Source organism: Rhinoraja longicauda, chromosome 6 (genome assembly GCF_053455715.1).
Source record: "Rhinoraja longicauda isolate Sanriku21f chromosome 6, sRhiLon1.1, whole genome shotgun sequence".
NCBI classification, from domain to species: Eukaryota; Metazoa; Chordata; class Chondrichthyes; order Rajiformes; family Arhynchobatidae; genus Rhinoraja; species Rhinoraja longicauda.
The window spans coordinates 62,806,235-62,820,799 of record NC_135958.1 but is presented as its reverse complement, the minus strand read 5'-3'; the positions used below and the strand labels follow the sequence as shown (position 1 = coordinate 62,820,799).

Below are 14,565 nucleotides of genomic sequence, written 5' to 3'. Positions count from 1 at the left end.
TGAGGCTGGAAACTTAATTAGGCCAGCCACATGGCTACGAGAAGTTCAAAGGCTGGGTATCCACCAGTGAGACAGTCTGAGACCCAAAGGCTTTCCCATCATCTTCAAGGCACATCGTCAGGGGTGTAATGGAGTAATTCTCAAGCAGCTTACAGTGGCAGCCCTTTAACTGTCCCATTCTTTCCTGCTTCCACTAGTGCATACCATCTACAACAAAACACTGTAGTTACATGCTCAGGCACCTCTGACGTCAACCCCAAGCCCACAGCCTCTTCCTCTAAGAAAGACGAGGGTCTCAGGTGCATGGTTACAGCATCACCTCCAGGTTCCCCTCCAAGTTGCACATTATCTTGATTTGGAAATATATCACCAGTCCTTCACTTGTCACTGGGTCTAAATCCTGTAACTCACTCCCCAATGGTACTATTGGAGCTCTTTTACCAGGTGGACTACAACAGTTGCACCATCTTCTTAAAGGCAATTTTGGATAAGGTCATAAGGAATGGGAGTAGAATTAGGCCATTCAGGCAATCAAGTCTGCTCCGCCAATCAATCATGGCTAATCTATCTCTCCCTCCTAACCCCTATTCGCCAGCCTTCTCCCCATAACCTCTGACACATGTTCTAATCAAGAATCTATCTATCTCTGCCATAATGGTAATGAGACATAAATGATGAGAAATAAATGCTAGCCTTGCCAATTCTCTCCAAAACATCAACATACAGAAAGTAACGGCTTGTGATGTCATCCGATAAATGTGTTTGAAACCTCTGGCTTTGAAGTCACAGAGCTTTAAATAACCTTTAGCTCTGAAATAAATATAGTTACATTGAACCTTTAATTGAATAGAACAAGACTCATGACTTATTCATATACTTGTTTATTAATGAAATTATTTGATGTCGCAATGAATCCTTTGTGGCAGAGTAAACTAATGTTTCGTATCATGCACGTTACAATTCTCCACACAATTATTAAAGAAATGTTGCAGACAGAGAATGATAGCATTAAAACTTCCCTTTATATAAACCTTTAAACACAAAAAGAGACTTGAATGGAATCGCCTTAACCCCATAGTGAAAAAAGCAAGGAGATAGGTAACATAATTTCAAACATTAAGAAGAGGAAGTTTGGCTAAGAAGTTGCAGGTGATACTTGCTTAACACTCAGTGGTATCTGTTGGCAGTGATTAATACATGTTAGAATATTTATTGTAATTGTCATCGAAGCGGTTTAGCGACTGATTGCTGGAAATTGCAGTGGGGTCCGACTTGACCGGGAGAAATAGGAGGCCAGAAAACTCATCCCTCTTGCAGCGCCTCATTAGTTCATTGTAATGGACTTTCTCCTTAGTGATGGGATCAGTAAGATCCTTTGCATGGTTGGATTCCTCCTGCAGGACCCTGGCAGTGGTGGCATCTATCATCTTTGACTGGAGGGCATCCTTGATAGATACGCGGCCAGAGTGATTGGGGTCCACCAGGCCACCAGTAAGATACTGAGCCTCCATATACTGGTGGGCACTATCAGTAGTCAGCCAGCCCTTCTGAAGGGCCACCCCAACAGAAAGACGTTCCTTTGTAACGGGGTCTTCTAACCCAGTGAACGCCTTCTGTGCATTGAGCAGCCTATTCTCATGGGTTTTGTCAATCAAGCCCCTCTCTAATGATTTATGGACTGAGTGCCTTTCCCAGTTGGTGATATCAATGATTCCACCTGTGGCTGCCTGTGCTTCCAATAGCTTTTGAGCAGTGATGGGATCTACTAGTTTCTTGTACAAAGCATTTGTGAGGGATAGCTTTGAGTCGGTGATATCATCATACACTCCAGCGATGGGTTGCTGATCCTGTTCAGTGTGAGTTCTGTAAGTTGAAAAGTTTGCGGTCGTACGGGGTGATGATTGATATGTTGGCTGATATGTTGACTGTAAGGAATTTACTGAGCTTACTTGCACTTCTATTGGTTTCTTTTCATCTGCTACCAGCAGTGCAAACTCAGATATTGGGATATTTCCTGCCCTATAACTCTGCAGCTCTTTCTTTGTGATTCTTCCATCTTTCAAGGCAGCCTCAATAGAATATTGCTTCCCACTTTTTTTGTCACGAAGGACGGAGTTTTCTCCCGATCTACCATGGGTGAAAATCTCCTCCCAGTCACATTCCATCTCCTGGAGTTTGATGTATTGTTCCCGATCTATTATGTTTCTCTTGTAAGCCTCATATGGTGACAAATCCTCTCCGGTATTTGGATCTACAATAGAAATCTTTGTGGACTGGTTGGTTTCCCTCGTCTGGACTTCATGTTGACGAGATTCTTCCCTGTTGATCTGTGAGGCCAGCTCTCTGATTTTGTAATCTTTCTCATGGATTTGGTCTCTCGCTGTCATGATCTCCTTCTCTATCCATGTCAGTTTATCATCCAGCTCTTGCTTCCTTTGGTTTGCTTTCACGTGATGCTGACTCTGGCGCTTGAACTCCTCCTTTTGGACAAAGGTCTTTTGTTCTCTTTCAGACTCCAGATTCTTAAGTTCATTCTCCAATGATGCCTTCTCACGGAGAGCATTATCCCTGCTCTTTCGCAAATTAGATTCCTCCTGGGATTGTGTTCCCATCGAATTATCTAAATTCTCAAGGTTGAATTTAACCCTTCTTATCTCCTCTTCTACATCCATCCTGGAATTCCTCTCCTTGTTGAATAACTCCCGAGCGCGGGCGCGCTCCTCCTCCAAGGTCTTGTCTTTTTCTATTCGGATAACCTCTTTGCAGACAAGTTTCTCTTGGGATTTCTCTTTATGTAGAATCTCCAAGTGGAGTTGAAGTTTCCTAATATCTTTGTCCAAACTAGTGGCTTTATTTCTTTCATGTTCTAGATTCTGACGTAGAGTTCCAGCCAATCTATCCAGGAATGCATCTTTTTCCACCTTGAGGACTTCTTCAGTAACAATATTCTCTTCTATTGATGGAGGAACATTGCCTCTCTCCTTTATTTTGGTTTTGAGTTCCTGCTTTTCAATTTTGACTACCTGGTGAATACTCTTTTCTTCCTCGAGGTTTAATTCTTTCTCTCTTTCCTCTACCAGAGCTTTCAGATTCTGAACTTCTATCTCCAGCAGGCGTCTCTGCCTGCGTTCTTCATCCAAGTTTCTGCCCAGGTCTTCATGTGCCCTGGCAAGGTTTGGATCTTTTTCTAAACGAACCATTTCCTGAACCACAATTTTCTCAGGAGCCTTCTGTCTCTGCAACACAGAGTACATATTCTGCAGGTCAAACACTACTGACTCTGTCTTCCTCCGCTTCTCCGATTCTTCACGGAGTACTGTTTGGATTCGTGTCACTTCTTTTTGCAGCATTGGGTCGTCTTCATACTTTACAATATCCTTGGTCACCACTTTAGTGTCAATCTTTGACCGTTCTCTCCGCCATTCATCTCTTTCGGTTTTCATCCTCTTAATCTTCTCCTGCATGTCACCTTTCTCATCTTCCATTTGGGGCATCTTGATCTTGAGTTGATCAATCTCTTTTAGCATTTCTGGGCTTTTACGGAGCTTCACAACTTCATGGGTAATATCTTTGTACTGAATTTGAGATTTCCTATCTTTCAGGACTTCCAAGTCTCCTCGCGCAATGGTGATTTCCATCTCTATATCACCCCGTTTCTTTGTAGTTTCTCGTATTTCTTTTTTTAATTTTCCAATCTCTTGTTCAGTTTCAGGAAGGACACGGAAATTCTCATTAACTATTTCCTTTATTTCTATTTTTGGTTTCTGGTCAGCAATAATTCTGTATTTCCTCTGCAGCTCACTTAGTTCTTTCTCAAGGACACTATTACTGCGGCTATCATCCTCACAAAGGTTTCTGAGCCTGACTAAGTCCTTATCAAGTCGAGGATCATTTTCTATCTTCTTGATTTCCTTAATCATGATCTTAGGATCAGTCTTTCCAGATTGTTTCTTCACAGATTCAATCTGAGTCCGAATGATACGTATCTTTTCAATCAGCACTTGCTTTTTCTGACCCTCCTCATCAATCTCGTTCATTAGACTTTTGGAAGCATTCAGCAAAGCTGGGTCCTTCTCAATCTTGAGTTTCTCAACCACAACCAGCTTTTCTTTAATGTTGAATGGTTTCTGCTCAACAATGGTAACCTCTCTTGTGAGACGATCCCACTCATTAACAATTTTTTGCTTTTCCTTTCTCAGAGTGCTGATTTCACTACGTAGAGTGTCACCTTCAGCATCTAAAGCAGGACTCCTCTCAATTTTCGTCACTTCCTTGGTGAGCAGACCAGCTTTGGCATTCTTCTTACCTTCCAGCAAACTTATTTTCTGCTTGGTTACATTTATATTACTTTGAGTTTCCTGTCTTTCTTTCCTTACTTGATGGATCTCACTGCGCAAGTTGGAAAGGTTGGCTTCTGCCTTGGGGTCTCTGTAATATTCAACCACCTCTTTCTCTTCCGTTATATCCACAGGTCGATATGTTTCCAGGAGCTTCAGCATTTTGGTATTCTCTTCAAGAGTTGCTTCGACTAATTTTGTCTTCTTCTGTTCATCCTTGTTTTGTTGCTGGTAGTCGCCTTTGGTGGCAAACAGTCCAGGTGATGACTGTACATTCTGTTGCATAACCACTTCTATTGGACTTTCCAGGTGCTTTAGAGAGATAATAATAAGTTGTAGATCAATGTTTACAGCACTGCATGTTATTTATCCCAATCATCCCTTCCATCCACCAACAAAGCCTAGTCTGATGAACCATATCACCATGGGTCATCCAGTAATTGTGGTTGATTGGTAGCAATTAGCATCTTTCAAGGAATCTTCTTGAACCCAGTCAGAACTTATTTAATTTTTGACTTCTAACATTTTACAAGTGCAAAGAATCTGTCTCAGCTGTAAGGGCAGAGTTTGAATCCAGTTGAAGGGATAATCTCTGTATTATCAAGGAGAAGGACATGGAGGATGGTGAGATCAATGTGGAGAATGCTAATATGTAAAGGACAGTTTGAGATCAAGAACCAGATGGTGTTGGGGTTCTTGAAGAACATTATGGTGAATAAATCCCCTGGGCCTGATGAGATGTATCACAGGTGAAAGCAGAATTTGCAAGAGCCTTGCGTCTTTTCTAGCAAGGTCTTGGAGGGTTGAAGGATAACCGATGTTGTTCCTTGGTTTAAGGTAAGTAGAGAGAATCCAGGGAATCATAGGCTGATGAGTCTCATATCAGTGGTTGGGAAGCCATTGGCAAGGATTCTATGGGATAGGATCTATCCACATTTGGAATGGGTTAATTAGTGACAGCAACTGGCTGTGTATGCAGCCGGTCATGTCTTACTAAGTTGATAGGGTGAGGAAGGTGATCAATGAGGGTACGGTGGTGGATGTTGTTTACATGGATTTTAGTAACATATTTGATAAAGTCACCCTTGGTAGACTGATTCAGAAGATTAAAGTGCACAGGATTCACAGTGACTAGGCTGTATGGATTCAGAACTGGCTTACTTAGGAAAGGGCATAATGGTTGTGGTGGAAGGGTGTTATTCAGGGTGAAAGTCTGTGACCAGTGGAGTACCAAAGGGATCTGAGCTGGTACCTTTGTATTTTGTGATATTGCATTTTGAAGATGACACCAAGATTTCTGGGGTTGTGGGCTTTTAGGAAGGCTGTCAATGTATACAGCTGGATACAGATCAACTGCAGAAATGAGCAAAATGGCAGATGAAGCTTAATTTGAGCAAGTGAAAGACCCTTAGCAGCATTAATGTATGGAGGGAACTTGCGGTCCATACTTTCCTGAAAGTGACAACACAACAAGATAACATGGTAAAGAAGATGTATAGTTTGTTTGCCTTCATTGGTCGAGGCATTGAGTACAAGAGTCAGGAAGTCATGATACAGCTTTATAAGACTTTGGTTTGGTCACATTTGGAGTATTGCTTACAGTTCTGGCACCCCATTACGAGGAAGGATGTGGAGCTTTGGAACGGGTGCAGAAGAGGTTTACCAGAATGCTGTTAGGTTTAGAAGTTATTAGCTATAAGGTTAGACTAACTTGGATTGTTTTCTCTCGAATGTCAGAAGCAGAAGAGGAGACCACTGATGAACATCATCAAGATACCATCTTCTTTCCCTCTGAGGTTCAAGGGCTCCCTTCAATTGGTAGAGAAAGTGATAGGATCCCAGAGTATGCAGCCGAAACGTCATTAGTGGAAGCCACCCCACAAGAATAACTTAGGTTAGTGCTCAGACACCTCTCAACTTGAGCAGGTATGGTGAAGTATGAAAATAATATTTGAGTTTGATGGCCTCTTATTGCCACTGTGGAGCCACAACAGACCTGGTTTACCGGATACCACTGTCATGGGGTCAATTTCCACTCCAGAAACTCAAGGATGTACTCTGTGTAGTCTCTCCAATGCTACTTTAAGGAAGATACCAATCTCTAGATAAAACGTGAAACCAAGGAACCACCTGTCCTCTCACATATTATCCACAACATTACACAGGAACATGGTAGTTCACTTCAATGTTTGAGACAGCAAACTTTACTGAATAAAAAATGGTAATCTGGTGACCAACTCATTGTTCTTTATAGGATAGTGCTGCACATAGATCAAATACCATAACATCATTTAAAAGACACTTGGACAGGCGGATAGGAACAGTTTAGAGGGATAGGGGCTGGATAGGGGCCAAATACGGGCAAATAGGACTAGCTTAAATGGGCCATCTTGGTTGGCTTGGAAAAGTCGCCTGTATGGTGTTTGTACTTTCTCCCTGTGATCACGTAGGTTTTCTCTGTGCTCCGGTTTCCTCTCACACTCCAAAGATGTACAGGTTTGCAGGTTAATTGGCTTTGTAAATATTGTAAATTATCGCTAGCATGTAGGATAGTGCTAGTGTGTGGGATGATCGTTGGTCAGTGCAGACACAGTGGGCCGAAGGCTTCTTTCCACACTGTGTCACTAAAGTAAAGTATAAAATAAAGTTGGGCCAAAGGGGCTGCCTCTGTGCTGAATAATTCCTGACTCTAAATACCAAATGCAAATCTACACTGAATTGTAAAGTGCATTGGGAAGCCTGAAAGACACTGTTCTTTGAATGCAATTCTGCACAACCCATTAGGTGGTGACTTATGGATCTGCTGCTGGTCAGCTGGATGGACCTTGGGCTATTGAGTACCAGAATGTCAGACAATGGTACCAGAATCAAGGAAGGGATCAAGCCCATGAACGGTGTGTAAATATGAGGTCCCAGATGCTGAGAGCATCAGCAGATATCACCATCATTACCTTTTCCTTAACCTTTTTCACAAAGTCTAGCTGGTTCAGCAGCTCATCATTTGACGATGAGACTTCAGCAAAGTGTTTGACCATGTCTTTCTCCTGAAAAAGAATCAAGGATTGTTATTTGGGAGTTGCATTCATTCATCACAGGTTATGTCATGGTGCAAGCAAAGGAGATGGGGAGGGGGGCAATGGCATTAAAATCACATGACACAGGAAAAGTTCATTCAACCCCTTGTAAGCATGCTGACTCTTTGAACGATTATTCAATTAGTTCCACTCCTTTCCTCCTTCCTGGAAGCCTGAAAATTCTTCCTTTTCAGAAATACATGCAGTTCCCTTTTAAAATATGTCCCTTTCAAGTGAGAGAGTAAAGATTTAATAAGAGCCCGAGGGGCAACTTTTTCACACAGAGGATGATAGTAATATAGTCTGAGCTGCCAGAGGAGGTAGTTGATGCAGGTACTATAACAACATTTAAAAGACAGGTCCATGGATACGAGGGGTTTAGTGGGATAAGAGCCACACATGGACATTTGGGACAAGCAGTTTGATTCAATGGGCTTTTTTCCATGCTGTATGACTTTATGAGTCTATGAGGCTAAAATATTATTGAATCTGTTTCATCAGCTGTTCAAGCAGGTCATAACAACGGGTGGCATAAAATATTGCCCGTTCATTGTTGTTACTTGTGGCTTCTGCTACTGACCCTGTTGATGGAACTAACTTACACAAATCATCTAATGAATTTAAATATATCTATTATATCTTCCCTTAACTATTACTGCTTTAAGCAGAGTAATTCAAAGTTCTCTAGTATTTCAGTATAATTGGTGTTCTTCATCCTTGGCACTGTTCTATAAAAACATTTCACTGAGAGGCCCATGGTGCATTACTGGGAGGACATCAATCCCACAGATATCCACCGTCTAAAAACATGAGTCATGAATGCTTGGAAAGAGCTCATGATTCATGTGCCAATCACTGGACATTTCTCTGTGGATTAGCACTCACTTGGAAGATCCTATGGTTGACTATTGATCTGTGTTGAAGATGTTGATCTCCCCAAGTAGCCTAAGAGCTTCCCAGCAAATTGTATAGGATAGTGCTCTCGTCAGGGCACTGACAAAGCATTGGTTCGCAGTCAAATACTCAGCGGGACATTACATCATGGCCCCTGACCCGTTTCATCTGAATGGGATTCATGCAGTTGCAGTTAAAAATGGCAGGTGCAATACAGTAAGTTCACAAAAAAAGGGCTGGCAGGATTTAAAGAGTCACTTCTGATCAATGAAAGATTGCACAGTGATGGTAATAGAATGTACATCAGAAAAACAGATCTTTGAGACCTTTTCATTCACAAAATGCTGGAGTAACTCAGCAGGTCAGGCAGCACCTTGGGAGAGAAGGAATGGGTGACGTTTCGGGTCGAGACCCTTCTTCAGTCTGAAGGGTCTCGACCCAAAACGTCACCCATTCCTTCTCTCCCGAGATGCTGCCTGACCTGCTGAGTTACTCCAGCATTTTGTGAATAAATCGATTTGTACCAGCATCTGCAGTTATTTTCTTATAGATCTTTGAGACCACCTGCTTGGAACCAGCAATCGTGCTTGCCAGGTTTTCATCCCGCCATCTGTCCCCTGCCCTGTTCGATTTTATCTAACATCAACATATCTCTCTCTCATCCCTTTTATGTATCCACGTTTGTCACCAAAACCATCTTGTACAAGCAAGCTGCACATTCCAGGCATGCTCTTGGTAACGAAGTTTCTGTCATGACTATGTACCTGATCCTTAACGTCTTCTTGCAGAGTCGAAGTTCTGAGCTTCTTCACGTTGGATACGCCAGAGGTGGGGTCCAGAGATGCTTGGTACTTGTCATTGTTAGTTTCGTAGTTCTTTGTTAAAAATTGAGAAAAACATCATTAATTTAATGAATTCTGGCTCAGTCCATTGTTTCCTGAGTGCTAACACTCCCTCTAGCCCAACACCATCTTATGAGGAGTGGACCAAGCAGTAGGATTCACTAAACAAAGTAGATGGTTGGGGGCAAAAGAATGGAAGAATACAGGTTTGAGCAGAGCAGCAGTGCAGCTTCAGATGAAGCAAAGATTAACACCATCGAAAAGCATATGCCTTATATCACAAAACCTCTGGCTCACCTCTCTTTACCCTAAATGCAAAAAAAAGATTATTTCTTCATTGTAAAATGACTGGTTTTTGTTTGCTAAACAGTTGATCTTGATGCCTGGCTGCTTCTAAAGCAGGATTCCCCTATTTAAATATCTCCTTGATCCAGTGTTCACTTTCGTCTGATCATTCTGAGAAGAAGCTTCAGTAATTATAAGCTCTTTCCTTCTTAAGTCTGTTATTGATGTAATTTTATCCTTTGGATTTGGAAGCAACAATTCATACCCTGTAATGAGGAACTGGGAGAGGTTTCCCGAAGCCAGCACCTACCTTCAGTGTCGACTGCAGGTCTTGGGAGAGACGGACGATCTCATCTTTCTCTCGCTCCTTCTTCTTGATATCACTCACCAGTTTCTTAAAACCAAAGATGAAATCAACATGGTGAAACCAGTTGGTCTCCAACATGAGCATAGAGGAACATAGGATCCTACAGCACAGGAACAGTCCTCGTACATGCCACTATCATATCTGCCTCCACCACCATCCCTGGCAGCGAGTTCCAATAGACAATAGACAATTGGTGCAAGAGTAGGCCATTCGGCCCTTCGAGCCAGCACCGCCATTCAATGTGATCATGGCTGATCATTCCCAATCAGTACCCCGTTCCTGCCTTCTCCCCATACCCCCTGACTCCGCTATCCTTAAGAGCTCTATCTAGCTCTCTCTTGAATGCATTCAGAGAATTGGCCTCCACTGCCTTCTGAGGCAGAGAATTCCACAGATTCACAACTCTCTGACTGAAAACGTTTTTCCTCATCTCCGTTCTAAATGGCCTACCCCTTATTCTTAAACTGTGGCCCCTGGTTCCAAACAATTGGCACTCTCTGTAAACAAATTACCCCACATATCTCTTTTAGTTTGGTTCAGTTTAGAGATACAGCATGGAAACAGTCCCAATGGCCCACTGAGACTACACTGATCGTTGATCACCATTTACACCAGTTCTATGTTATCCCACTTCCTACACACTAGGGGCAATTTACAGAGGCCAATTAATGCACAAACACACATGTCTTTGGGATGTGAGAGGACCGGAGAACTCAGAGGAAATCCACGTGGTCACAGGGAGAATGTGCAAACTTCACACAGACTGCACCTGGCGTCAGGATCGAATCTGGATCTCTGGTGCTGCAAGGCAGCAGCTCTATCAGGTATGCCATTGTGTTGCCTCTTAAGTTTTCTTCTTCTGACCTTAAAATTATGCCCTTTAGTCTTTGACAGTTCTATCCTGGGGAAAAAATTCTGACTGTTAACCCGATCTATGCCTGTCATAATGTTATAAACCTCTATCAGGTCGCCCCCTTGGCCTCTGATGCTCCATCGGAAACAATCCAAATTTGTCCAACCTCTCCTTAAAATCAAGACAGCATCCTGGTAAACCTCCCCAGTACTCTCTCCAGAGTATCAGTTGAAGAATCTCTAAACCAAACTTGAGATGCTATGATTTCCATGTATGTGGTGGGGACCGCCAGCTCAAATTATCTCAGGGAGCTTCCACCCACCTTGGTCCCAAGATTGCACTATGCCAAGCTCTGGTTGGCTTTAATGAGGGGTAGGTAGCCCACTGTGGATGATCAGGCCTAGCAAATATTGTGAGCTTGGCACTTTGTTTTAGCACAGATGAGAGGGTAGTCCGATCAAGAGGTACTCGACAATTTGGTTCTTTGTTCTTTAGAGTGCAGAAGACTATATTCACACTTATAAGATCCTAGTGAGGCTTGACAACATAAATGTTGCAATGCTTTTACGAGTGTAAGAGCCACAATCTAGGGGACATTGCTACAAAATAAGGGTCCGGTAATTTAAAACCGAAATGCATAGAAATGTCTTCTCTCATCGGGTCATAGTGTCAGAGTCAAAACTTGTGGAAACTGGCCCTTCGGCCCAACTTGCGGACGTTGACCTGCACTGGTCCCATCTGCTTGTGTTTGGCCCATATTCTTCTAAACCTATCCTAGCCATATACCTGTCCAAACGATTTTTTCACTTGAAAAGGTAGTATCTGCCTCACCTATCTCCTCAGGTACCTCATTCCATATATCTACCATACTTTGTGTGAGAAAGTTGCCCATCAGTTCCTATTAAATCTTTTCCCCCCCTCACCTTAAACCTGTCCTCTGGTTCTTGATTCCCCTACTCTGGGTAAAAGACTGCATTTACCCTATCTCATCCTCTCATGATATTATACACCTCTATGAGATCATCCCTCGTCCTCCTGTGCTCCAAGGAATAAAGTCCTAGCCTGCTCAACTTCTCTCTGTAGATCAGGCCCTGGAGTCCTCAGACCTTCTCTGCACCCTTTCCAGCTTAACAATATCTTTCCTATGAGAGGGCGGCACGGTAGCGCAGCGGTAGAGTTGCTGCTTTACAGCGAATGCAGCGCCGGAGACTCAGGTTCGATCCTGACTACGGGTGCTGCACTGTAAGGAGTTTGTACGTTCTCCCCGTGACCTGCGTGGGTTTTCTCCGAGATCTTCGGTTTCCTCCCACACTCCAAAGACGTACAGGTATGTAGGTTAATTGACTGGGTAAAATGTAAAAATTGTCCCTAGTGGGTGTAGGATAGTGTTAATGTACGGGGGTCACTGGGTGGCACGGACTTGGAGGGCCGAAAAGGCCTGTTTCCGGCTGTATATATATGATATGATATGATATGATATGAGAGACACAAAGTGCTGGAGTAACTCAGCGGGTCCGGCAGCATCTCGAGAGAAAGAGGATAGATGACATTTTTTTCCACCTCGACCCCTTTCCGACTTCCGCACAGACTGCTTCCTCTGCAATTCCTTGGTTCACTCATCCATTCCCACCCAAACCACTGTCTCCCCAGGTACTTTCCCCTGCAACACCTGTCCTTATACCTCCTCCCTTGACTCCATCCAAGGACTCTGGCAGTCCTTCCAGGTGAGATAGAGGTTCACATGTACCCCTCCTCTAACCTCATTTACTGCAGCCGGTGTTCCCGATGTGGGCTCCTGTACATCGGTGGGGTCAAACATAGACTCGGTGACTGTTTCGCTGAACACTTGTGCTCCGTCTGCCAATGCTTATTGGATTTCCCGGTTGCCATCCGTTTCAACTCCCCTTCCCATTCCCATACTGAACATTCTGTCCTGGCTCCTCTCCATTTACGCCACACACAAATTGGAGGCACAGCACCTCATATTTCGCTTGGGTAGCTTACAACCCAGGAGAACAAACGTAGAATTCTTTCATTTTAAGTAACTGCTACTAATACTCCCCTCCCCTCCCTCCATCCTTCCTCCTCCCTAGTCATTTAACCATTTCTACAGTTCAACACATTTGTATCCCTCTTGAGCTCTCACTTTCCCTAGACAACAATGGGCCTCTCAGGGCTCCACCCTGCCTGAGGTTATTGTGGCCGGCCCCGAATGGTCCTATACTTTTCTCACCTCCAGCATCTCACCATTGTCTCCATCCCATACTTTCATTCTGAAGAAGGGTCCTGACCCAATACGTCACCTATCTTTTTTCTCCGGAGATGCTGCCTGACCCGCTGAGTTACTCCAGAATTTGTGACTATTTTTGGTGTAAACCAGCATCTGCAGTTGTTTCTACTGTTTCAACATCTTTCCTATAACAGGCTGACCAAACTGAACAGAATACTTCAAATGTAGCCTCACCAATGTCTTGTACAACTCTAACATGATCTCCCAACATTTATACTCAATACTGACTGAAGACTAATAATGAAAGATGAGGTGCTGAAAGCTTCTTGACCATCCTGTCCACCTGGGGTGTCTCTTTCAAGGAACAATGTACATACACTCCTAAATCCCTCTGCTCTATAACAGAATCTGGTGAATCTAGTGAACAACACCCAACCAACAACAGTTGCTGACATGACAATGTGTCAGGCTTTATTTCACAAAATGCCCATTGTTTTTAAAGGTATACAAACACCCTATACACTCAATTATTACAAAGCATGAATAGAAATTAAGGTTTGAACAACTACTTTCTTGTGTTTAGAAAATACGTACCTTCTGAGCTTCGAGCTTGGTTTGGACTTCATTGAGGCTGGCAGTGGGTTGAACTTCATTGTCAGGAAGATTGTCCATCCAGGTGTTCAGTCCCTGCAGGGATGTTTTGTAACGCTGCTGGGCTGTGTCAGCATTCTGAAGCATTTCCTCTCTGGAAAGATTGCAAAGCACAAGGTGAAGTTCTGCAGTGGATCAACTAGTGTAATGTGGAGGCTTGAACCACCAGAGGTTCTCTTTTGTTGTGATACCAATCAAAAACATCACCTGATAATTCTCATGGCCCCAGGATATCATTTTATAAGATCATGGCTAACCAGTTAGATGTTTGTTGAGTTTTCTTACATTCAAAAACTTGGATTTTTAAGGCCTTACATCAATTGTTCAGATTGCTGGAGAGGTTTTACAAAAGCATAGGTAAGAACTACAGAAGGAAAGGATAGGAACATCCTGGTTAAAGAATATGCAAGGAAAGAAAGAATATACCTTCCCATCCTCAGGCACTTGCTTCTGAAACACCAGTCCCAACACCTTCTTCCTCAACTCCATCCAGGGACTGAATCAGTCCTTCCAGAGATTCAAATCCACCTCCTCCAACCCCGTCTACTGCATTTGGTACTCTCAATGTGGCCTCCTTTACATCCATGAGACCAAGTTGTCAACCATTTTAATTCCCCTCCCTATTCCTACACCGACCTGCCTGTCCTCAGCCACCTCCAACTACCAGGGTGAGGTCAAATGCAAACTGTAGGAGCAGCACCTCATATTCTGCCTGGATATTCTACAACCCATTTTAATCTGCACCCCATCTGTCTCTTTCTCTCTTCTCCTATCTACCTTAATCCTAGAGTCATAAAGTTAAACAGCATGGAAACAGGTCCTTCCTTATTCTTAAACTGTGGCCCCTGGTTCTGGACTCCCTCAACATTGAGAACATGTTTCCTGCCTCTAACATGTCCAACCCCTTAATAATCTTATATGTTTCAATAAGATCCCCTCACATCCTTCTGAATTCCAGTGTATAAAAGCCTAGTCGCTCCAGTCTTTCAACACACGACAGTCCCACCACTCTGGAATTAACCTGGTAAATCT

General features: G+C 43.2%; 1 protein-coding gene across 1 annotated transcript in view; it reads right to left on the bottom strand.

The window, feature by feature from the left end:
- Nucleotides 1–942: 942 nt before the first annotated feature.
- The window catches only part of evpla (envoplakin a), a 59,510-nt gene continuing 45,887 nt past the window's right edge, over nucleotides 943–14,565 (bottom strand). The window contains exons 18-22 of the mRNA XM_078401840.1: nucleotides 13,477–13,627; nucleotides 9,743–9,826; nucleotides 9,070–9,180; nucleotides 7,289–7,381; nucleotides 943–4,649 (exon numbers count right to left, since the gene is read on the bottom strand). Coding sequence (XP_078257966.1) covers nucleotides 1,191–4,649; nucleotides 7,289–7,381; nucleotides 9,070–9,180; nucleotides 9,743–9,826; nucleotides 13,477–13,627 — 3,898 coding nt within the window. The 3' untranslated portion in view covers nucleotides 943–1,190. The remainder of the gene's footprint in view (nucleotides 4,650–7,288; nucleotides 7,382–9,069; nucleotides 9,181–9,742; nucleotides 9,827–13,476; nucleotides 13,628–14,565) is intronic.